The 25,685-nt window shown below is 43.6% G+C and overlaps 1 protein-coding gene across 1 annotated transcript in view; it reads left to right on the plus strand.

Moving 5' to 3' along the window:
* Positions 1 to 585: 585 nt before the first annotated feature.
* Positions 586 to 25,685, plus strand: part of dph6 (diphthamine biosynthesis 6) — a 61,975-nt gene continuing 36,875 nt past the window's right edge. Inside the window, exons 1-8 of the mRNA XM_035168603.2 lie at positions 586 to 728; positions 1,011 to 1,102; positions 2,302 to 2,492; positions 15,327 to 15,400; positions 16,585 to 16,703; positions 24,314 to 24,375; positions 25,115 to 25,209; positions 25,338 to 25,431. Of these exons, the coding sequence (XP_035024494.1) occupies positions 706 to 728; positions 1,011 to 1,102; positions 2,302 to 2,492; positions 15,327 to 15,400; positions 16,585 to 16,703; positions 24,314 to 24,375; positions 25,115 to 25,209; positions 25,338 to 25,431 (750 nt within the window). The 5' untranslated portion in view covers positions 586 to 705. The remainder of the gene's footprint in view (positions 729 to 1,010; positions 1,103 to 2,301; positions 2,493 to 15,326; positions 15,401 to 16,584; positions 16,704 to 24,313; positions 24,376 to 25,114; positions 25,210 to 25,337; positions 25,432 to 25,685) is intronic.

Below are 25,685 nucleotides of genomic sequence, written 5' to 3' on the forward strand. Positions count from 1 at the left end.
ACAGAACTGTACAGGAAGTCATTTTTTCAAAATGTGTGCCTTGTGCCGTTAGAAGACATGTGAAATTCTTGCTTTCGAATGTAAAATAATACAATTCCTATGAAACTCTTTTCAATTTATCATGTATAAAATGTGTTATATGGAATATGAAATATGGAATTGTGACTTTCACATATAATTTAGATAGATAGATAGATAATTTAATCAATACAAAATAATCACCACCTGTAATGAGCATGCAAAAGTGTTTCATATGTGTTAAATTTAAGAAATAAAATAAAAATAAAAATACACACATGACCTCTGGGCCTGCAAAGTTGTTTGCATGTGTTGCTGAAATATATATTTTTATTTTCACTTTTGATTTTTTTCTGTGTTTATCTATTTATGTTTTTATTATGGATATTTGTAATCAGTATAATTTTACTTTGAACAATCTGCTTCGTCAATAGTCTTATTTGGTTTGGGTTTGATTATGGTGAAAACCTGATATTGAGTTAAATAGAAAGAGAAACTCAGTGTTTGATTTTTCTCTCAGGCATCTTAGAGGACGTCTCGGCGGAGAGCAGGGGTCCTTCAGCAACCCGGAAGCTTTGGTCTCACATGCCTCACATGTTGTTGTGGTGTGATTCTGCCTCCTTCTACCTGCTGCTGAGCACTGTCACCATCAAACTGTCACTAGACTCTTAAGGGAAACGTAGGAAGATGAAAGTGGTCGCGTTGATAAGGTAGCCCCTCGTATTTGCTGTAACTGTCTCAGAGATGTGGGAGTGATTTTAGTTTTGTTAGCATAGCAGTGATTCAATCTCAGTTATGGATGTTCTTGTTCCTTGTTTAGAACAGAGCATCTCTATCCAGGTTCTTTTATCTTTGCATATTAACGCTGCTGCTCCACACACTCCCACATCGCGAACTGTGTCCCGCTGATAACTCATAGTTCTGCATGCTAATGATTCAATGAAGCACAGCCTTACCCTGTGTCTGAGGCTATTTCTCATTCTGTGTTCCAGTGGGGGCAAAGACAGCTGCTACAACATGATGCAGTGTGTCGCTGCCGGCCACCGGATCGCAGCTCTGGCCAACCTGCGTCCTGCCCCCACAGGTGAGGAGGAGGAGGAGGAAGAGCTGCTGGGGGGGGTTAATGTGGGCCAGCCAGCTGCACGTCTGCACCCCAGGAAACTCAGACCTGTGCAGAATCAAACTACTGCACAAAGTTATGTACTAGATTTATGTATGTAGATATGTGTATGCAAAACTAGATTGGGTGCATACCTCCATCAAGATCCAACAGCCCCCTTCAATTCACTCAGGCTGCACCAAATCACACACACTGACAGACGTCACTCCCCTAGATATGTCTGTTTATTTCATTAAGACCCATGAATAATTTCCTGGGAAATTGGTGAAAATGTAAAAAATAAACTATCGCATTGTAAAAGAAAGTGAAAAAAAATAATCCAACCCCTTTGTCCTGATTTGTGCCAACACTATGGGTTCTTAATTGTCTTATGTCCCACCCCTTCACCAAGTTTTGCGGAAATCTGCTCAGTAGTTATAGCGTAAGCTGCTCTTTACAACACCCCCATCATCTGTAGGCCACTGAGTGACTCCTCTGAAGCAATCAGGATTTTAAAGGTCTTGCTCAAAGGCTTCGTGGTGGTGGGAATGAGGAAGTGATGCTCTCTCATTTTACCCACTCAGGTTAAGTCTGAGGGACCGAACTGATGACCTCACAGTCACTAGACACCATTGCTAAAATATTGAATTGTGAGAAAGCTGAATAAGTCATTTGATGTAGTAACTTTCCAATTCAAATTAATTTGAGTATTTTATCACATTTTCAGAATGACAGAGGTACTTTGGAGTTGATATGTATTTTGATTTCAAAAGTATATACTGTATTTTATTTTTTCCCATATGGATCTTTACTCTACTTAAACTATTCAGTAGTTTTGAAACACAAGTTCCTTTTAAAATCTTCTTCATCATTTCTTATATCTTTAATAAATACAATATTATTGGGTTTTTGACTGTTGATCAAATAAAATCAAAACGTGATGATGTCACCCTCAGCTCAAAGAATCATTGTTTGGCATCTTTAGACAGAACAACTACTCAATTTATTGAGAAAATAATCCTCAGATTAATCAATTGTCGTCCTAATCTAAACGTTAACCTGGATTTGTATTCACCCTCAGCTTTCTCACATCCTTTGGACTTTATTAAACTCGTCATCCCTTTCCTCAGAAATGTGATCAATGGCTTGTCATCAGACACTCAAACCTCTTTTCATCTTTTTAGCTGCAGACGAGTTGGACAGTTACATGTACCAGACCGTGGGACACGAGGCCATAGATCTGTATGCTGAAGCCATGGATCTGCCTTTATACAGACGCACCATCCAGGGCTCCAGCCTGGACACCAGCAGAAACTACAGGGAGACGGAGGGGGACGAGGTGGAGGACCTGTATGAGCTGCTGCGCCTCGTCAAGGTAGAGAGATACAGTGATGGGATGTTCATATCCTGGGAGTGTGTCTGTCAGCACAGTGGATGCTGCTTCAAATGTGGATTTAAAAACCTGTTGAACAGCATAGCTCAGATTTTTTAACATTGCTGTTTATTTGACTCTTTTGTATGTTACACACAGAAGCAACAAAGCAGCATGTGTCCCCCTGGCTTCTCCATTGCTGCCACCTGTTCAGTTGAAGCTCAGTATCATTGGACTTGGTTCACTTCTTTGCCTTTTTAGTAAATTATCCATCTCTCTCTGCCCATATATAAGGTCTGTGTAAAAAATTGTCTTTTTAAAGTTTATCTCTAAGGATGTAATTTATCATTGACTGTGTCATCCGTCATTTGTTTACCTGGTTCTTTAGCGTTAGTAAAGAGACGGGTCAGGTTCGCCAAGTTCAATGATGCATCTTTAAATTATGTATCACAACAAAACTAAAAACCTAATACGCTCTTCAAGGTGCCATTTGGATAATTTGTAAGAACATCTTAGGCTCTTAGACTGCTTCTGTAATTTGGAATTAAATATTTGTTTTCATATTTTTTCATATATTATCTATACTCCTTAGAGCAGCACAATCCTTGATATATAACATTATAAGAGATTACATTTTTATACGCCTTCAAAATGTATATACATATATTTTCTACAAATATGCACTTTTGTGTGCATGTTTGGAAATACTGCAATTTAAAATATATTCTATTATTATTCGCACAGACATTAATTCTTCTATAACTAAACCTACATATGTACAGATATACATAAATTCTACATAAAATAAAACTGCAAAGGGAAACAAGGCAAATTGAACAAATGAGAATCAGTAAAAGAATGTATGTACGTGATGAGATATACAAGGCTTTTAATCTACTGTGATTTTTATTTGGAATAGTGTTATCCCACCATGTGATTATGTGAACTCACTATCGCAATGCTTTGTTTAATATACACCCAAGTCGTTTGATTGGCCACCACTGACATTCGCTCGACTGCTTTTTTCAGCGAACAAGCTCTCACAGCGCCACTAAACGTCCCATCTTGGCTAAGGTTCATGACATATGTCACACTGTTGAGATGTTTTACAAGTCACTCTCTGTGGATTCAGAGTCACTTAGTAGCCCATCAGCAGCATCTCAAAGAGGCTCTGCTTGTCGGGCTTCATCTGGCCGGGCTGTACACTAACAGTCCTTAGCACCTACGTAAAGCTGCTCCGGAGATTAAAAAGCCATGTTGGTGCTTTTAGTCTGTCTTATTGAAGTATGTCCTGATTCCACTTTCAAAGTGGAGTAAGTTTTTCTTTTTATGTTACTCTGGGAAAATAGCGTGTGCCTGTTGTATCGGTTTATGAAAGTTTTATGCGTGGAGTTGGAACGAGGTGCCCTTCAACAACTGGCTTCACAGGAAAAACTCCATTCTTTTTTTATCTCACTTGACAGAAGATCAGATGCAAAAATTAATCACCAGGTTAATAATTCATCAAATACCACTTTTGCCAGGACACTGAAAAAAATATTAATTTGAAGCCAAATTATGTATGAGACCTCGGTGGTCCGGTGTGGCGCAGGGTGGCTGACTGACAGGTTTGAGACAACTGCATGTGTGTTTAACACACCGCTGGCACTGCCTGCCTACCTGACTGCCTGCAGCCACCTGGACACACACTTCAGCAGCAGCAGCAGCAGCAGCAGCTCTCCCTGCTGTCAGCACAAACCGGGTGTAACACTTCTTTCCCCTCTCCCGCACCCCCCACCACACACACGTTATAGCTCGGAGCATCAAAATTTAAGGGCTTCTTATGGGATGGAGTTTGTTGTTGAGACGGGAGTTGGCTTGACGTGGTGTAAATGAGCGAGGTGTGGGGGTGCGCGGGTTCTTCCTGTAGGTCCGTGTGAAGACATGTTCGTCCGGAGCCGAGGGCTGCTCCAGGGTCCCTGCGTGTCCGCACACCGCTTCTGTGGCAAGGGCCAGTCAGCCCGCCTCGGGGCATTTCCCGTCCTCTGCCTGACTATCTTTGTTGTCTTCTATATAAATAAATCCCCAGTTTTACACATGCGGCTCGGTGAGGCGGCTCGTGCTTGTTTGTTTTTCTTGTTAGTTTCCTCGTTCACACGGTCAAATTTATGGTATCGGGCCGTCTCATAAGTATTCACAGTCAAATAGCCGACGTGTCTCCGGTGCGTGATGCAATATGCCATTTCTGCCTGTGGTCAGGGCTCTAATTGCAAAGGGCTGCTAATTTCCCATTTCCAGGGCTTCTCTGGTCTGACCTCACCAGTCAGACGGGCCATAGATCACGGCACTTGGACTCCCATGGGGGCTTCTCATGGGCTGGCAGACCTCCAGTCATCTCTCCGTTTACCCCCTCCCGCCGTCATCAACAGACCTGCACCGTAAACAACAGGCTTCCTCTCTCGCTCGCTGAGTGATGTCAACCATAAGAATGCAACTCTCTTATCTCGAATTTCAGGTTACTGCTGCATTTCTGACTAGTTGGTAGCTTTACAAACTTGTACCACTTGCTCTGCATTGCGAATGATGATAAACTCTCAGAGATCAATGAATTCCCAGTATTTAGAAAACTTACACAATTCTGTCACAGCGTCTTAAATCTGCTCTTAAAAAGTCACAGATTACCGTCACGTTCTCTTCCTCAGGTAGTCTGAGTTTACCGTTTCATATTTATACGGAGAATGTTTTTCTTCTCACCATAAAGTTTGTGGTGTTGGTGATTTGTGAAGGGAATAATAGAGGGGAAGGGAGGAAAAAAACACTTCTTTTGATAATGAGCTGAAAAAGAACAGTTTTAGCACGGAAATATGTGTTCTGTTTGGAAAGTGTGATATTTTGAAAGATTCTTTTCTCGCAGTTTGAATTAATTAGAAGTTACAAGATTATATTTGGCAAATGACACTTGAGCATAGATGAAAGAATTCCCCCTCAGATCCGGAGTTGATGAGTTTTAAGTGGATATTCTTCCCCTTCTTCCTCCTCCTCCTCCTCCTCCTCCTACTCCTCCTTTGAAATGCAAGCAACAGACTCGTAGCCTGAGCCAACAGTGCCATCTACAGACCATTCCCAGAGCTGACGGACCGAGGCGACTCCACACTTTGGCCTCTCAACAGAATGTTTGGAGCCATTCAAAAGATTCAAAGGAAGAGATCATATTCTTCAGAACCATTGTTGATAGAGGAGAAAAAAAAACTCAATTATAATAGGTGGGGGGGGGATGAGCCGTCCATCCCCTGGTAGTGGTGATAATGGCAGAATGACAATGTGGCCCTATCCTTGGCCCCTTTGCTCTCATCGCTGGTCGTGTCTTTTGAAGTGTGTAACCTGATAGACATGCGAGCCACGGCATCCCATCCTGCACGGTGCTGATCTTTGAACCCGCTCTTTGAGGGGGAGAAATAACTGTTTAGTCAGCGGCAGTGGGAATCTTTCAATTTTTCGGACATCTAAGAGAATATTTTCATCGAAATGACGATGTCCTTGTTTCCTGTCAGACATTTAAAGTCTGCGAGTTTATAGAATTTGTGTTTCGTGCGTATCTTAGATAAATACGTTTTCCTTCCTGTTCTGCACACACTGTAGGTTCTGTGTCTGCACTTAATGTGTGTGGTTGGTCTGCTCCCCTCCGCTGTGATCTGCTGTGATGTGTGATACAGATCAGCAGTGTCAGTCACCGCTGGCTGTAACGCCAGTCCCCCCGAAGGCCTGCAAAACTCCTCATATTAGTCATATCACATCCCTCAAGTCCTTTATCCTCGTCTCTGTGCTCTGTGACCTGACACAGTGGCTCTTTATGCCCCGTGACCCTGCTCGTGTGTGTGCGGGCGAGCGCACGCCTGCGTTTTTCAAGGTCAGGTCAAATCGGGCCTCTGTTACAGGATAACAGGGTTTTATCTCTGCTCTCCTCACACACCTCTGCCTCCTCGCTTCGCCCCCAGTTTGCCTCCTTTCAGCACTCTGCAGCTCCCATCCTCTTTTCTTCTGTCTGAGAAACACCACCGTACGCTGCTACGTTCAAGACGGGTCGAACGTTTTACAACACAAAGGCGTCGCACCTTGAAAGCAGCACGCCCCACACGGCATGAATGCTAGTGAGTCTCCGTAAGATGCAACCGCAGCTTCAATCCCTCGATGAAGTAGATAGATACTATTTTAAAAAAGATAGTGACTCTATTGCAGCAACCCTGCAACCTTTGATCTGATGAATAAAGACAAAGACATTTAAGCTCATTAGAGTGATGAGGAACAATAGACGATATCCGTGCACACGTTTCTTTTCTGCCAGCTCTAATTAGCAGCACCGTGACATCTCTGTCGTGCTCAGACCCGGCTTTGAGAACGATGGAAATGTTACTTTCAAATCAAATTTCCTACTCTGTAATGCATTCGACTTTGTAGACAGAGTTTTTTTTTTTAATGGGAGCTGATACTGTGGATCAGTTAACACCCAAATTCTTCCCTTCCTGTTTAATCAAGCCAGTTTTTTCTCCAGGAGCTCTATGGGAAAGCTCTCGGAGAAAGTGCACTGAGACCTTCGGCCTTTGTAGATGAAACATTCCCTTCTGTTGCTGTGTCTTAAAACACCACGTTTAAAGTGAGATTACGCTCCTTGAACACACACGCTTTCCCTGTTTCTCCTGATACACACACACACACCCATCCTCAGCCACTCCATTATCGACATCAGCAGACAAGAGCGGTGCCCTGTGAGATCGCAGAGGCAGCCTGTCCACAAGTCCAAACATTCCTCTTTTTTTTTTCATTCTTTCCGTCTCCCTCGCTCCTTCTATCTTTCGTCTGCTGGCATCTTTGTCTCCATTGTGTTGTCGTCGCACTTTCATCCGGACCCTTCAGAAGCCTGGCACGGCGTTGTTGCGAGCGCCCTGATGGAGGTGCGTCCCGCTGCGAGGAAAGGAGGGAGAAGGGACCGAGGGAGAGAGAGGAGAAAGAAAGGAGCAGAGAGGAGGAGGAGGAGGAGGAGGAGGACGGCTGGTAGGCAGACAGGCAGGCAGAGGAATCTCCAGTTGAACAAGGAGCTCTGCGGTATTGATTAGGGAGCTGAGGTGTTGTGAGACACGTCGTTGAGGAGGGGTCTGAACTATAAAAGGGGGGGTGTTACAAAATCAAACACACAGCCCTTCTCTGATTACCGGCATGGAGCTGCATTAGGCTTACATCGGGGGCTCAACAGGAAAATGGATTTCTTTAAAAAGCTGCTTAATACATAAATCATGACCTCTGGGGTCACAGCGAGGGTTTAGGAGCTCGGATCAATAACCGAGCTAATGCGAGCTTGTTGCAGCTGGTTTGTGGTGCGGAGAGACCTCTAAATGTTGTTATTGGAAGTAGCTTACAAGCAGCCTAAGACCCGTGGATAATCGCTTTGTAGAAAAGTTTGTTTTATTGTGTTTTCCACTCAAGTTCAGGGCCGTATTTAAATAAATATTTCAGCCTGACCTACAGTAGAGATTCCTTCAAGCAGCTGACATTGCTCCGTGTCGCCTCCACATGCGACCGCCATTGTTATCTTTTCCCTTTGGTCTGAGACTGCTTGTATTTGTGCCGGTCGACACAGCGGCAGTGGGGCTGAGATTGCAGGCTTGTTTTGCACATGAGGAAGGATAGCATTAGCGCTGAGATAATGGCGCTGTGTATTGTTCGCCGGCCGTGTGGAAGTGGTGGGACAGGATCTATTAGATGCAGGCCCATTTCCCTCCAACTGACTCTAACGGTCCCCGCAAACATTAGATAAAGAGCCTAGCCTCAAGCCTTTGTAATTTGTTTGTATTTTTCTGCTTAATGTACTTTGCTCAATCTTGTTTAGCGATGATGGAAGCTGATAGCCTTATCTCGCCTTGCCAAGGGCATGAGCCACTACCACTGCTTGGTTGAACATTGTTCCAATGAAGAACGTTTATGTGTTTATGGTTGTTTTTTTCTGATTTTTATTTTTGATGCCGGGCGGACTGAGGGTGTATCTAGAGGTTATTTGCATTTGATCTATTGGTTAATATGTTTTTTTTATGACTTGATGTAAATAAACTATCAAGGAAATTGTATCGTTGTCATTTCTTCCTTTTATTTGTGCTTTTTCATGTTAACAATTGAGGGAAATTTGTGATCATCTTCTAGTACCGGCAAATTCAAATTCACTCATTTTTATCATTGTGGGTTTCTGTTTCTAAACTGCTGGTATTTTCGATCATCAGAGATACATTTTTAAATCACTCTGTTTGAAAATATATTTTTCAGTCTGCTTCCATCTGTCTTTAAAAAAAACTAAACAGAAATCCCATTTCAAGTTCATCTGAAAATATGAACTTTCATTTATTTGCTGTACGTGTATGCCTGCATGTAAAAATGTGAAGGATGATCCAGTGACGTAAGAAAAACAGAAGTCAACAAGGAGAGTCGACCTGAAATAAAAACCTTTTAGAATTTCACCAGTATCAACAGCTTAGTCAGACCCGACCCCGTCTGCGTCAGAACAGACAGCTGAGGAATAAGTGCCAAGTCTTTCAACTCCCTGCCGTTCATCTCCTCCAAAATTAAGACGGGGTTTTATGTTTTGTTTTGTTTTTTTGAACCAGTCCCCACAAGAAATACAGTTTTCTGGGGGCAGGCCCCATCGCCTCCCGCAGCTAAAGTCATAACCAGCCGTAGAAAAACACTGTCTGGAGTCTGGAGAGTGGGTTAAACCAGCATCGCTGCTATATTTTCTCCTAGTCTGTCTCGGAGGAGGGAAAAGGGGGGAGGAGTTGTTTGGGGGGGTCTGTGATGTCTGCAGGAGCTATGGAGGATAGAGGACAGCAGAGCCAAGAGCCTGGAACCTGACCTCACCAGAAAAACATTTACATTTTGTACTGTGTGTGTGTGTGCGTGTTTGTAAGTCACCGACTGTGTGTATATACATGGACATTAGTGCATGTCTGCACATACACCCTGTGGAATAGGTGGTTGTTATGGACCATGAAAAGCAACTGACATGGTTTACCTCTCTGTGGCTGGAGACTCCTCCTTTGATTCTGTCCTTTTTCACTTTCTTTGGAGGCAGCTTCCTGTCTGAGACGCTCAAACGCTCTTACCTCAGCCGAGTGGGGTTGTTGCTGTGACACAGCTGGGATTAGGACTTTTGTTTCATGCCCCACAGAGAACTGTTTATTGGAACACCTTATCCTTTTTAATGGTGAGAGGTGAGGCCCTTAACGTCTGCAGGAAGTTACATGATTTTTCTGTCATCCACAAAGAAAATAAATCCCATAACAGTTGAGTGTCTGGGCGTAGAGGCACAGACTGACAATTTATAATCTAGAAACAACCATTAATATATTGCATTTTTTTTAAAGAGCCAGTAATAACTAAACTTGTGCTTGAATTGCCGGTATTCATGGACATACAGTCCATCGATAAATGACCTTATGTCTCCCTGCTGCTTCCCAACATTTAGTTTTCCATGCGTGCTGATATGGAAAGCCTCCTTGTCCTTGGACTGCTGAAACTAGGGCTTTGTGCTTGCTTTGGCCAAGGCCCTCTCCCTCCCAGCCTGACGACTGGCTGGGTCTGTGTTTACGTAACCATATATATCTGAGAGGAAACTCGTGAAACGTTAATCTCTCTACTTTTTAACCCTGATGAATTTCTACATTTTCCAGCTGTGCGGCATGGCATATTTATGCTCAGGCTCTATCGCTGAAAACAGCTCTGTCATTGTAAATGAATCACTATCCAACACTAAAGAGTGTGTGTGTGTGTGTGTGTGTGTGTGTGTGTGTGTGTGTGTGTGTGTGTGTGTGTGTGTGTGTGTGTGTGTGTGTGTGTGTGTGTGTGTAAACTTCAGGCGAGGAAACTGTACAAATACAAGCTCAGCCATAAAGAGCTGCACCAGTTCCTTTCATGGATAAAATCCGCAGCTTCTTTTTCATTCTTCTCCAGACTCTGGAATCTGTGCACGTGAGCCTGTCAACTGACACATTTCTGCGGGTTGATGAGCGTCAGTCTCTCATCGCGTTGATGGGACAATGTCCGATGTCACATCCGCTGTTGACTGGTCACATCTGCGTCGTGGCCTCAGTGGAGGGACAATACTTTCCCCTATTCAGCTTCCTCCCTGCCCCTTGTCGTAACTCTGACCTGCATCATCTCTGGAAGCCGTCGGGGCGTTTAGGTTTATGAGCAGCTGGCGTTGTGAGTAGTTTTGTTTTCCTTATTCCACCACTCTGCACGGTCGAAGATTGACACGTGGTGAGTCACCTCGCCTGCCCATCCACAAGCACAAAGGAAGAGCCCGTCTTTCAGCAGCTGCTTCAAACAGACAGCCCCACCGTTTTACAAAGGGGAATGTCTCTGAAAGCATTCTGGAACCAAGTTGTGCCCGATGTTTGTTTTACAAAGACGTTCGCTAAGCCTGCGTGTCCATTTGTTGCTTTACATTGATGGATCAGACATTTTACACTGTCTTCGCCTCAGTTTGTATATATAAGCAGTATATAATATATTTCAAGCATTGGGCGTAACCTATAACATTATAATTGGCCTGCATCCTGTACCTTGTGCACACCTCTTCCACAACCTATCACTCCTCCACCAACTCTGGGAGTCACCTTGGAGTAGAACTGTCTGCACAGAATGATAATGAGAATGCTGATTTAAAACAAATAAGCAGCGTCTCCTCCTGCTAAGCTCACGCTAAGCTTCCTGTCAGTTTGGCATGTCTGAGTTGTCAGGACAGCCCAACACGCCCCGGGACTATGTCCGCATTACATTAAACACAATCACTTGACCCTAGCTGGCCCTGTTCCCTGTATCACATCTACTTGAGCTGCTGCAACAACGAGGTCCAACCCCCTCCGTGTTCCCACCATGTCGAGAAACGGGGAGAACAATCCCATTACATTACAACGGGGCCGGGCCTGATCTAATGGAGAGAACATTAAAACCATGTCGCGTTCAGTCACTTACTTGATGGATCCTGGAAGAGAGGGACGACGAGGAGGAGAAGGAGGAAGGGATAGGATGCTGCGGGGTGAGAGGTGGCGTCGAAGTGACGGTGCGGACGTGGCAATGGAGAGTGCGTGATGGCACCCCCGACGCCCTTGAACAAACTGTCATTCAAACCACTTAAATTAATTTCCCCACCTTGTCTTCCTCCCCACCTCCATGCCATGAAACACGAGGTCCTGAACTACCTACAGGAGAACGTGACTTAATAGAAAGTACACGTCAACAACTTAGGAGCGGATAAATAGAGGACTTTCTGATGGAAATATGTGGCCTTTTGTCTGTAATAGTCGAGATCTGCCAGCTCCGGCTTCCTAGTTGACAGGAAAGGCTGGAGCAGGCATTTTGGAAACCCACCATTTTTGCAGAATGGCTCTTTGTGTTGTTAGGGTGTATAATTAAGATCTCATTGTGACAGCCATTGACAGAGAGCTAATGAGGGTTCTGATGCATTCCATATGAATATGAATATTGAATTTTTAATATTTTATGGCTTTCTAATTGCCGCGAATGCCGTTAATGGCTCTGACTGTTGAATATTACCCAGACTGAATGTTCGGCAACGCGTAAGTACCTTTTCAATCTGAGACTGACAGAGAAAGAAAGCTGCGTTTTCAAGTCAAATTCTTTGCTTAATGATTGTCGTGTATTCTGTGTATCTTTGGGGCAGATACATATCTTGAACGAGGGCATGTCTGTGACTGTGAATACATTTGAACCACTCTTTTCACTCGCTTACGAAGATGAATGTATATATAATTACAAAGTATATCACATACACTACCTTGATATAGAGTTTAATGGCCGTATCGTTTCTTTGTAGAGCATGTCTGCTGGCCTTAATCTTCCCCACAGCTGACATCTTAATAACTCAGCCCTCTCCATCCATTTCCACGGGAGACATCCGGATGTGGGGGAAGGATTAGTTTAATGAATTTGACAATTAGTAACAGAAGTTAATGACTGCATGGGGCTAAGTACCCTGATGGACATGGCTGGGGGGACTGAGGGCTTCCATTGCTCTGGGCCATAGATCCTCATTAATAGCTTTTCTGCCTGGAGGAGAGGACAGGGGAAGCCAGGCCAGGCCTTTGTTTAGTCTGCCTCTGATCGGGCTGCGAGGGAGTTGCGCTGTTGCACGACGTCGTGCCAGAATTAGTCCTGCTCTGGGCATGAGTTAACACAGGGCCGCGGGGTCCTGGATCAGGTGAAGCTTCCTTTAATGAACCAGGGTCATTAAATGTTGAAAAAAAAAGAAAAAGTGACACGGAGTCGAGGCAGCTCTGTCTTCGAATCTTGTGCCAAGAGTCATGAAGAAAGAAAAGTGGTTTGTGGGTCACAGGAGTCCTGATGACCTCTGCCTTGATTTATCGTTATGTTAGCTTCTTACCCGGATCGCACCTCTAATGTAGTCAAAACATCGTTTAGCCAGATAGCTCTCATAAAGATTTTATTATTATTTATTATTATAATGTGCTTCATGAGCTACCTTGTCGCTTTGTCAAGTATTCCTTCTATAAACCATTTTGATAAATTTTTCAGCCACCATAAAATCAAAGTTTGTGTTTTTTATGGCATCATGAATACACATGGAACAATTCCCATAATATCAGTCAATTCAGATTTATATGTATATATCTATGTACCTCTGCTTCACAATAACTTATCCTACCTTTCCCACAGATGATGAGAAAGTATGCGTAGACTTTGTAAAATCACGTCTACAGCAGCATTAGCTGCCCTCTCATTCCTGCCTGTCTCCTGGTGATAGCTATAATGGCGACAAAAACATAACCGCATCCAAAAATAATCATTTTCCAAACTATTTGCCAAAAACATCTCATAGCATGAGCCTACACTGAAAACAAGAGGATGTGTGAGAAATTTGTCTTGTGTTATCATTAGTGTGGGGAGCAAGCCTGGGTCTGACAAGGCTGCATGACGTCACGTAAATACTGAACTGAACCTCACAGGCCCGAGTACAAGTCCAGAGAGGACGGACACAGACGGAGACAGAGCGACTAAAGCACAAGAGGAGGGTGTTTTTCATTGTGCTGTTGCTCCGATTCTCTCTGGTCCTGTCAGGTTTAAAGCCAAGGGACCAAATTGGTGTTGATGTAGCGCACTTCTTCAACACTCTCATTCCTATCTCTTTTCCTCTTTCTGTCTCCCCTTATTCCACTCTTTACCTCCTAATTTGCCTCTTTAGGAAGTGACAATTGCATTTAGGGAAAAGGTTATCATTGTATTAGAATAGAGTGCTGGCCCTGAGGCTTACCTAGAATTACATGACACCGCCTGCAGCCCCCTTGGGTCTGTGCTGGGCTGAAATGTTATCAGTCTGACTTAATTACTGTCACTGGGCGGAATTGACTATAATGTATATTCCGGTGTTGGACATATTGGAGAGATATTTAAACGTGAGCGCTGAATCCCACATTCTTAAGATCTCTTGGTGATTAACTTTAGGTCAAAGAGTTAAATTTGAGCTGTGTACTTGTCTCTTTGCTTTTAGCTTCGCCTTTATACCTCACATCCTTTGCTGCAGCGTAAACACCACACACATACACGTGTGCGGCCGCACTCACACAGAGCCCATCCTTTATCTGATTAGCTGGCACGCCTACATGGAGCTGTGTATGTGTGTGTGTGTGTGTGTGTGTGTGCGTGCGGCACAGTGCGTCGCAGCTCAGCGTCAAGCCCCAGGCAGGGCATGGATTTCATTTAGGAAAGTATCAAAGGTTTACACGCTGTTCGCTTTAATCAGCATGTTTATCAGGCAGAGAAAAATTGCAGGAAGGGACCACAGGGAGGAGGAGGGGCGGGGGGGTTATCTTAAGGACCAGTAGCCAGGGAAATTGATAATGGCTACAAGGTAATTTACTGGAGACTTGTGCATCCCTCCACTGCTCCTACCCTTGCCTCTCATTCTAATTACAGCCCATGTAATGTTCTAATGAATCTGCAGGTGTGTGTCTGTAGGGGAGGGGTGTGTAGGTGGAGAAGGGGGTTGTGCATTTGTGTGTATGTATGTGGGTGAACATGCAGCTCTTGTGTCGCGTGTGCACGTGTTTGTTTGTGTGCGTCACTCTGCATCAAGCTTGTTTTTAGCGAGAGAAGATTGAACGCATTTCAAGGCTGTGTCAGTATCTCTCGAGTGCATAGTTGTCTCACTGTTTCTGAAATATGAATACGATATGAAAAGCAATTAGATTAGCCCTCAGCAATATTAAAGATACATGCCACTCACAGGCACGGCGCTCCGCTGATACCTTGAGTTGTCACCACGGTTCTGTCTTCCTGCCGGAGTGCGGAGAGGATGGAAGCCACGGCCAAGACCCATTCACCTCCCCCACACACTACAAGGCAGATAAGGTCCAGGAACTGCCTTTAGCGGTTCCGGAGCCTCCAGTCACATACTTACACGTGCACATAAACACTCATAGAGTGTTCTTTCACACAGCCATGTACGCAACCCTCCAGGGGATATGGGCTGGGCCATAAAGGCCTTGATACGACCAGAGTGTAAACATCCCCACAGGACTGCGGTGCAGTGGAAGGAAGAGCCGTCAGGAATCTACCGTCTTTGCCTGCGTCAGTTTTCGTGTGTATATGTTAACATGTGCTGGTGTGGTTTTGTTCAGATAACTCTTTGGGTTACCATTGTAGGTTGAGCAAAGAGTGTTTGGCCCCGTGGGACAGTGACATCATATCGCTGTAACAATGCAAGTTGCACATACTGTATAATGGAAAAGGCCAAAAAATGTTTGTGGTAAAGTCGACTCCATATTTTTCTGCCCACAGGAAAAGGAGGCCGTGGAGGCAGTGTCAGTGGGGGCCATTCTCTCCGATTACCAGAGGGTCCGTGTGGAAAATGTGTAAGTCAAACATACATGCACGTTCATGATTTCTTCAAGTGCACACACATCCACCCACTGCGTTTCAGCCCCTGAACTAACACACTGACGCACGCTGTGGTCCACTGGAGGAAAAGAGAACATCCTCTGTAGACTTTACCTCACTGTGTGTTCCAAACACACACACACACACACACACACACACACACACACACACACACACACACACACACACACACACACACACATACACACACTGAGATTTGAGACTAGCCTTGATTTTATGGTGTTGCCCTGTTTTTATGGAGCAATGATTTGAAGAAAAGTAATGAAACTTATATAATACTTATAATATAATTTAATTTTATATCGTGATATAATTGGCATTATTTCGTTAATATAGAATAAAGAAGAATGCACTTTTTCATGGAAATATCAGATGGTTATCCCCTTGTATTTTTTTTATTCATTCTTTCATTACGTCAACAAAGAAGGTTATGTGTTCACCCCTGTTCGTTTGTAGGTTTGTTGGTTTGTAAGCGAGATTACATAAAAACAACCGGAAAAATTACCATGAAACCCGGTGGAGGGATGTGGTTTGTGTCATGGAAGAACCCATGAAATGTTGGTTTGGATCTGGATCAGGAGGTGGATCCAGGCGGATATCTTTTCACTTTCTTTGACATTAGGAGAGTTTTTCAGTCATCAACACATTTTCACTGTTTTCCAAGTCAATAATTACTGGACCTTGATAAAAAAACAAATCAGGCATAATGAGGGAACTTGGGGTTTTGGTCCTCTCTTCTCTCCTAGTCGCACAAAAGCGTCCTTATTATTAGCAAATATGTTTTTCCCTTAAACATGCGAGATACCTATAAACATCTCAAGTACTCATTATATGAGTTGTGATCAATCTACCTACTGTGGACGTGTGTGTCGTGTGAGTCAAGCCACAGCTGAAGATCAGGTTTTTGTTTGTGTTTGTCTCCTCCTTAAAAAAACGCCACTGGCACTGGTCTCAGGTGGGAACATGTGCTGTGGGTCTATCAGGGTGGCAGCTTTCCTGAAAACGGAGAAGGTGCCCAGCCTTGTTGGCTTTGAAGTTCTTCTGGAGCTGGCCAATATTCGGTTTTAACCACTGTGCATCTCCTTCTGTTTTTCAAACCTACCTCTCCCTCTTTTTTTCCCTTTCACCTGTTCCCCAGATGTTTGCGGCTTGGTTTGCAGCCCCTGGCCTACCTGTGGCGCCGAGACCAAGAGTCCCTGCTCTCCGAGATGATATCATCTGACCTCCACGCTATCCTCATCAAAGTCGCCGCCTACGGTGAGTATTTTTTTTTGTTTTTGTCTCACGCTTTTGTGTCTCAGGCAGCTGGTGAGCAGCCCGGTGTCCCCTCCCTTCTGGTCACCCCCTTTACTTTCTCGGAAGGTGCCACGGTGGTTAAGTAGTGTTTGGCACAGGGATTGAAAGGACAGAATTTGGATAAGTGTGTGATAGGAAGAGGAGAGAGGGGAGGTGGCACCAGAGCAAAAAAGAGAAGACAAGCGGAGTAAGGCCCTAATCATTAATCTGGGGCTTAGCAGCGGTGTTGAGACTTGTGCCAGCGGCAAAGGTATTGAAGCAGAGAACAATATGAAAAGATAAGAGGCACCGAGGGAGGAGGTGCGAGGGAAGTGCACAGTGGTTTTGGGTAGGTGAGGTGGGGGCGGGGAGGAGGGAGGGTTTGGCAGTTGAGAAATAATCACAGTTGATTAGCCCGAACATTAATGCAACCTGTCAATAAGCGACACATGTCACCATTGTGTGTGCGGAACGCTGCAGTCTCTGCGTGTGCATAGTCCCGGCTACATGGTCCGTGAAGGGAAGATTAAAATCTGGTATCTCTCATTTACGTTTTTTCAAACTGCTTCAGCATTGAGGGAAGAGGTTAATGTGGTGTCACCTGCTCTCTACCTGCCTGTTTTGGAGCCTGAGGAGAGGAAGATCAGATTACTGCATAACAGGAGAGAGTAAAAAAAAAAAAAAAAAACTTTTTCTCTTTCTTTTCTCTGGTACATGATGTTAAGATCCCTACCTGTATCTACTTGACAGTGCAGCTGGATCTGCTTTGACGGTGCCAGTGAAAAATGATAATTACGGCCGCAAATAGTTCTTTTTGCTCTCAAACTACTCGTGGCGATACATCATCATGTAGACGTTGTTTACGTGCTGTTAAGTGCTTGTTGTCACCTTTGGTAGCGATCAGTCGAGAAGGGGTCCTCGGCTGACGGATGACCCGCAGAGTCGAGCGCTGCGTTGACAATATTCCGCGCATCTTTCAACACTGCTCAAATAACCTCTCATGAAATGCACGTGTCGAGCCATTTATCATTGGTTCTTTATTTGCTGCACACATTTGTCATTAGTAATGGCTTCATGATTTAAAAAAAACTTCTCAGTAATAAATAATAGTACTTGCCACATGCTCATCAGTGGCGAGATCATGTCAGAATCCGTGTTACATGTTTTTCCGTTTACTTCCGTGCAATTATAATTATTGTTTACTAGTCAGAATTAATTCTTACTTTAACCTAGAAGCAGATAAGATCACAGTTTGCAGTTATTAGTGATAAATCAATCATAATGCCCAATTACTCTTCTGGTATAAAGTGCGTGTGGAGAATGCTCTCCCTTAAAGACCTCAGTCACCCTGCACCCCCGCCAACCTTTAAACACAACTACGTCTAAAAGCAAATTCTCTGCATTTTTTGGAAGATTATAATTAGAAAGGAAAATCACCTCGGGTGCCTTCGCATGTGTATCTTGGCCTCCCCTCTGTATGTGTTTGTGCAAGTGTGTGTGTGTGTGTGTGTGTGCACATGTGTGTTTTGGCTACAGGTAAAAAAGAAAAGATCTTATCAGCCCTGACTCCTCACCTGTCCCCAGGCAGTGGTAATTAGAAAGGAGAGAATTGAATAGGGGTGCAAGGAGCGCCCGGGGCACTTTAGGCCGCACTCATATAATTGCAGCTTTGGTGGAAGCAGTTCTGAGCGGTGAGGTGTGCTGTTTAGGGGGAGATTGGGTGACAGAAGGGCGTACCCGGTGGCCTTTGGTGTTTGTGTGTGTGAGAGAATCAGAGGACGATTTCAAGGGATTTACTCGTGCAGACCTCACGAGGAGAGGGAAAAACACACGACTTCTCACAGGGCAGAGGTTAAGTCCGCCTGTGAACCGACAGCCAAAACAGCTTATGATATTCCGCGGTGGCATGAAAATGGGTTTCGGTGGGTGGGTGAATAGAAGGAAGTCCTTCAAGATTAATATACCTTCATTAGGTACTCAAAAAGACAGGTGGAAATTAGCGGTGAATGGATAAAGAGGAGGAAAAAAAAAATACCGTCTTTCTTTCTTACGGGAGGATATTTTCCTTGATGACAAATCCCTGCGGTGAAAAGACAGCTGTCCAGATGCGGGATGATCCTCTAAGTGAATTCTACGCAAGTGTTCGTTTGCGTGCTGATGGCGGGGCTAACACTTCAAAAGAGAGAAAGGAGATTTTAGTTTCTGAAGATGCCAGATTGCACGTATAGGGAAGTGAGTTCAAATATCTGAGTCTAAGCCTGTGAATGTCATGAAAGTGCTTCTAATTAGCAAAAAAAAAGAAAAAGAAAAGCATTTGGCTCACGAGGGAGATGTATATTTTTGTTAGGGAACTGTCTCCTTATAATGCAAAATCCCTCACGCTAACCATGATAATTGGCAATTGCACGAGCCCCGATTAAATATTCATGTAATTAGTTAATTGATTGATTAGTGCAGGTGTATGTGAGGGCACAGGTTCCGCGGTTAATTGGTCCTCAGCTCCGGAGATAATTGGCATGTGTGAAATCAAGGTCCGTCCACGGGAAAAACCTTTCATCGCCGCGTGATCTTTTCCCCTTCGCACGAACGCAGCCTTTGTGCTGCGGGGAGGAGGATTCACGTCACACACATTCCCTCCGATCACCTCATCCACTGAAGGGACACAGGATGTAATTTAATATTTACTTAAAGGACAATTAATGTTTTATACAGATTTGACTGATTATTGTGCCATTGTTGAAGGTAATGAATGGGCGTTTCCATTGATTTTTCATTATCCACTGTATATTAAAGAGTGTTGGAGTTGGTACCTACGGTAGATAGAAGAAGACGTGTTTTCAAGATTAGAGCATGATGATCAGGATTCAGACTCTTTATTAAGTGTCTCTGCTAAAGAATGAGATGCAATTTACTCCTGAAATGAAGTGCGCTGTCCTCTTACCCAGGCCAAATTGACTTTTTTGTCATTTCAGTTAATCAATTCATATTATCTGTTGTTGTCAATTTTTGTACCTCAGTGAAGAACTGAAGCTCTTCTCCCAGATTTAAAGAGTTAAAGGAGTTGACTCATGGTGTTAGTTAAACTGGGGTCTGTATGTTTAGCTTCCTGCTTATTTTTGGGCTTAATTATTTTGTGAAATTTAAAACAACCAAATCAGAATTTAATTCCAATGTCAAGTGGATGTACTGATATGTGTAAAAATAATGAGAAATATTGGTTTGTCCAAAACCTGAATATATTCAGTTTACGATCACCCGGTTTAATGAAAAGCAGCAAGTTCTCACATTGGCGAAGCTGTGATATGAATCTTGACTGAGAAGATTAGTTAAATTAATTTAAATTCATTAATTGTCTTTCACTTGACTAATTGATTTATAGACTAATTGTTTCACATTTAATGTCACTGAATCCATTAACTATTTCTTAAGACAGATTTAGCTTTTTTTTATTACTCCTAGTTTATTGAATTATCTTTGTTTTCTTATGTGTGTATTCTTAATATGACTGGAAATGAACAGACAGAGCGATGAACAGAGGAAAACAAAGTTGTGATTACATGGTCAGCACGTTAAAAGCCTCATTCCTCTTAGCCATTGATTTTTATTGAAAAAATTCATATAATATTCCACAACAAGAAAATATACATATAACCGGATACCTAAGGAAATGAAAGACAACTATTTAAAGGCTGCTGCACACTAGAGGATAATCGGGGAAATTTTAGACCTGCTCCTCTTAATGCTACCGATTGAGTCTGGGCCTCCCAGATCTCGAATCATCTCTGAAAGAAACCTGCAATAGCGAGAAAGAGAGCCGGATGTTGCGAGTGCTCCACACTCCACTTCAGAAGGTGGCGGCAAGACACCTAAAAGTTGTTTGCCAACCGCCATAGAGCAACTGAAGAAGAGGAAGATATCGCAGGTTTCTGTGAGATTTTAAGTCTCTGGAATCGCTGCTGTGAAATCATTTCCTAACAACGGCAGGTCTGTGGTCTGACGTTCTGGCCAAATCATCCACTCTGTGCGTTCTGATGATTATAAGATTCAAAATCGGTTAAATCTATCATTATGTTTGTTGGTGTCCCATGTTTTTAAAATCGTCTAAAACAGTCTTAACCTTAGTACAGGGGTCACAGTTGAGTTTGATGTCTGGTAGTTGTAAAAATAAAAGTGAACATGTCCTGTTCAGTGTGTACATGTTAAGTTTCTCCCTTTTGATTCATTGCACCGAAAATATTTCATCCTAAAGTGATCCCTACACATTTCGCGCTGCCTATTTCTTCTGTTCACAGACACTGAATTTCAGATAAGAGTCTGACAAATTTCACATATAACCTTAATCTTATCATCCTTTGTACGGCGCCGCCTCCTTCCCCCTCTTTCTTCCCTTCCGTTCTGCATTTCTCCATCTCTCTCTCTCTCTTCGCGAAGATTAGGTGATTGTGAACAGCCATTGTTTTGGCGCGGGTCTTTGAGAGTTTCGTTTAAAGGCTGATGCAGCTCACCTACTGGGGAGGAGATGCTTATTTCATCCGTTTAAAGGCTAAAATGTTACACATCATGGATCCAATTTTCTCTGCCTTTTCTCTCTGAAGGCAGGGATTAAATCCGAGCTGTCAGCCGGCACGCCAGATCTCAAGACAACCCGCGGATGTCTGCGATACTGCGCTCAGCTCCGTTCAGACAGTATCTGCAATCTCCCGGCTTTTTAATTTAGCATTAGACTCAGTAAGCAAAAAAACCCAAAACAACAAGCAGTTTCAATTAAATAGGAAACTGGCTGCTGTGGGTTTACATGAATCAACCTCTTCAAGGTGGGAAAAGGCCAATGATGATCGTTAAAAAGAATCAGTGCAGAAGTGCGCTCTGGAAATAATTGCCATTGACTTCTTTGCGGGGAAGCGGAGTATTTTCTGTTCAGACGTGGAAGATGTTTTCTTTCAGCTGAGAACTTTGCCTTTTGGTTCAAGAATTGCAAATTGAAAGTGAATTTTTAAGCACAATGAAAAGGGCTTTCCCGATTCCACTTGTTATTGCAAACTTTCCGCGATACGGTTAACACCTATTGTGTCTTTTCAAAGTTTTTACCATAAGTTTCATACCTCAGTGTAAAGACAAACCTGGTTGTCTGGTTTTTCCCGGCGAACTTTTTACTCCTCGCTAATTTCAACCCCTTTAAATGTCGACAAGGTTTTTTCTCCCTCATTACTGGACTCCCCCGGTTTTAAAGTTCACTGAATTAGATTGGAGTTTTATAGGATAATACGAGGTAAAAAGCTCTTTTAAAGGAGAGCCATTCCTCTCCGTCTCTCTCCGGGAAACTCCCCTCTCTCAGAAGAGCGGTCCTGCTGTCTCTGGCGGCGGACTAATGGCGGCTTCTAGTGGGCTTATTTGGGTTTAATGTGGCATAATGAGGTTAGGTAATTGGGTTTAGGTCAAGTTGTAAAACAGCTTCCGAGGAGACAGAGATGTGAAGATCATGTAAATGAGTGGTGTTAGATCGCTGAAGGCTCACACCAGTGGCCACTCAGAGACTCCTGGAAGCAGGTATTGCACAAGCGCGAGCTCGTTTTCCGCGGCTCCTCGTCTCCAAATGGCTGCGGTAACCTTAAGTTAGTGAGGAGCATCAATTAGGAAAACACTCGTACAAGTGCTAAGTGGTCTTGGGAGGAATGCCTCCACGGTAATGCCACCCTTGTATCATTTTATCACTCACTCCTGTCTTCCTCACTTTCCAATGTCCTCTCCTCCTTGTAAATATCAAATCATGTATCATATATTATTTAAGAGCAGGGAAGTTAATTAACATATTAAAAAATGTGGCATCCCCTCAGCAATTTGGAGCCAATTATTAAAATTTGTTAAAAGGCATGACTAATTAAAGAGGATATTTAAATGGGATTGAATTTTAATGCTTTTTTCCCCTCCTCTCCTTCCTTATTACCTTTGTGGCAGGGTTAAGATGAGAGGATGTTGAGATTAGATATTCTCACACTAATTAAGACCACCGATCCCCTGGGAAGAGAATAAGGGCCTTGCTCATTCTCTCCCCTCCACACTCTCCCTCCCTCCTCCCTCCCTCCCTCCCTCCGCTGCGGCCCTCCGTCTCTCCCCCCGCAGCGCTGGACCGCCGGGGCCCCGGAGGAGACACACAGCTGGGATTAAGATGAACTGGGGATGGGATGCGACGTCCTTCCTTCACCTCTCCTCTCCCATCCCCTGCTCCCCATGGGGCCCCCGCGGATGACACATTAACCTTTGAGGCTGTCAGGCCATGAGAAAAGAGAGATTCTCACATTACAATTAACTTTGTTCCTTTAATTAAACACATGCGCGTGCCGATGAGCAGGACCACGCGGCGACGCCTCCCAGTAGAGGAGAAATTATTAGGGATGATCCTGCAATATCTTGTCCAATTGCGATGGCAGTACTGTCACAACTGCACGTCACCCCGTATAGGTCATTACTAACTTGTTAATGATTATGTCAATCAATTACAAGGCAGCCACAGAAAAGGAGAAAATGGAAAGAAATGTAGAATAAGGCATTTCACCGCCAGTCACCGTCATGATGTACTTTTTATTTTTAGATTAACGCATAGGCCTTTTACAATAAACACAGGGGCAGGAGGCTATTACTGCTCACTTTGGGACTTCCTAAGATTTAGCACTTTACATTCACGTCCTGTTATTATTGTTCCATTCTCTGTAAGAAGCACCTGGTACTTGGGGTTTTTGTTTTCTGTTTTTGCTGGAACAGTGTACACACTTTGTGAGGGAAGATGTTTACGAGGTGAGAGGGAGTTCATGTCGTGGTGCCATGTCATCAGGAACAGTCGTCTGGACGTCAAAATCCGGATTTGGCATCACGGGGGAGAAAAAACCCTCCCATGCTCAACAAGCTGGGTAGGGTGGACACTGCTTAAATGCACCATCAAGGCCATGGTCTACATCTGAATATTGTATTAAAATTGTAAAATACGGCTTTTACGTCTATTTCTTTAGCTGGTTATTAGTTTTTTTTTTCTGTTTGCCGAGTGAGGGCCAGCGAGCTTGTACTTTCAGAGTGTGCCACCACCGGGTGTGCACACAAAGCTCCCCCCTCCCCCTCCCCCTCCCTCCCTCCCTCCCTCCCTCCATTCTCTCCCGTGCCGGTGACTCACTTCCATGCACCATTTCAGGGGAAGGGGAGGGAAAAAGGCAAATAAACAAGATCTCTTTTCAGAGTTTATGTTCTCAAAGGGAACGAGATGTGGGGGAGCAGCAGGCAGGGAGGAGAGGGGTGGTGGTGGTGGTGGGGAGGGGGGTCTGTGGCCAGCAATTTGAAAACTGTTGCCCTTACCCGGAGAGATCTGTGTACACTACTCGCAAAGTCAAACAAATAGATCCAGGGTGCAGGTTTACGTGTGTGTTTGTGCGACTGCCCGTAAACCTCCTTGCCTGTCATCTTCAATCACTGTTCTCTGTTCCTGATCAGACCTCTCTCTCTTCCTCTCCCTCTCTCTCCTTCTCTCTTTCCATACATGTGTCCGTGTGCGACGGTGTTTGTGTGTCTTTCTGTCTTTCTGTGCCTATTTCCCACGTGGGTGCCAGGCCTGGATCCGGAGAAGCACTTGGGAAAACCTCTGGCTGACATGGAGGCCTATCTGAAACAGGTCACTGATACTTCCATGCGTTTCCATGTGTGCAACACTTAACAACACTATATATATATATATATATATTTGTATTTCTCTTAAAATTTTTGTTTCAGGATAATTTATTGTAAGAAAATGTGTCACACCAATTACATTCTTGTACATTTACTGGCTTTATCACAGTGTTGCACTTGCTTTTGGTATTTGTCTCTTAAACTGGTCTCAAAAAAGCTTTTTCAAACTAAAGGGCTGAACGATTACTTGTATTAAAATTGTGATCTTGATTCTCACCTATATGCGACCTCATTACTAACTGTATTTTAATTTGGAAAATCAGCTGCATCAAAACACACTCATACTTTTACTTAAATAATCTAAAGCACCCCACAATGCTGCACTATCTTTGCTTTCTCCCTCAACTAATGACAACGTGGCACATGATAGAAAAAACGGCAGGGAAAATGAAGCGATTAAATAAAAAGTGGCAAAAAGAGTTATGAATAAAATACATTTTAAAAGCGAAAAAAAACTAAATGAATCCAGAAGAAAACCCTGGTGATTACAGGACAGAATCATGATCTCAATTCTAAGCAAGAAAACCCTGATACTCATTTTTTCCAGACTCGTACAGCTCAAATAAACTTTAGTTTGAACATGGAGACACTGTAGTCACATAAAACTGTTTGAATTGCTTTTTGTTGTGTTTAAATGAAATGCAGGAATGTGTGCGAATTTGAATAAGATGTGTTGTTTTCAGCTCTCTCAGAAGTACGGAGTCCATATTTGTGGGGAAGGAGGAGAATATGAAACCTTCACCCTCGATTGTCCTCTCTTCAAAAAGAAAATTGTTATGTGAGTAAAGCACTGTAAACTATAAACGCAAAAGTGTTTGTCTTTTACAGCGTGTGGCTGCGTCAACTTTGTAAAGTTGTTTTTTTTTGCCGACAACACACAGAAGTTTTGTTTGTGCGTTCGTGCAGTGATGCAGCGGAGACCGTGATCCACTCGGCAGATGCCTTCGCTCCAGTCGGCTACTTGCGCTTCACCGAGATGCACACCGAGAACAAAGACAGCGTGAGTCGAGCTTCTGAAAGAATCCACGAGTGTAACTTGTTTCGCAAATAAGACCAATGCCTGTTCGATGCTGGATCAATAACTCAACAACAAAAGTTTGGAGTTTGCTTTGGGGTTGATTACTTTAAACCCACTCTGAGGGCAAAAACAAACACAAGAACAAAACCCTTTGGTGTCTGATAACTTTGTTGAGGAGGAGAGATACACAGCACTGTAGGGCAGAGTTCAGATCGACCTCCAGAGGGCCAATCTCT

The sequence above is a fragment of the Hippoglossus stenolepis genome, chromosome 10 (genome assembly GCF_022539355.2).
Source record: "Hippoglossus stenolepis isolate QCI-W04-F060 chromosome 10, HSTE1.2, whole genome shotgun sequence".
NCBI lineage: Eukaryota > Metazoa > Chordata > Actinopteri > Pleuronectiformes > Pleuronectidae > Hippoglossus > Hippoglossus stenolepis.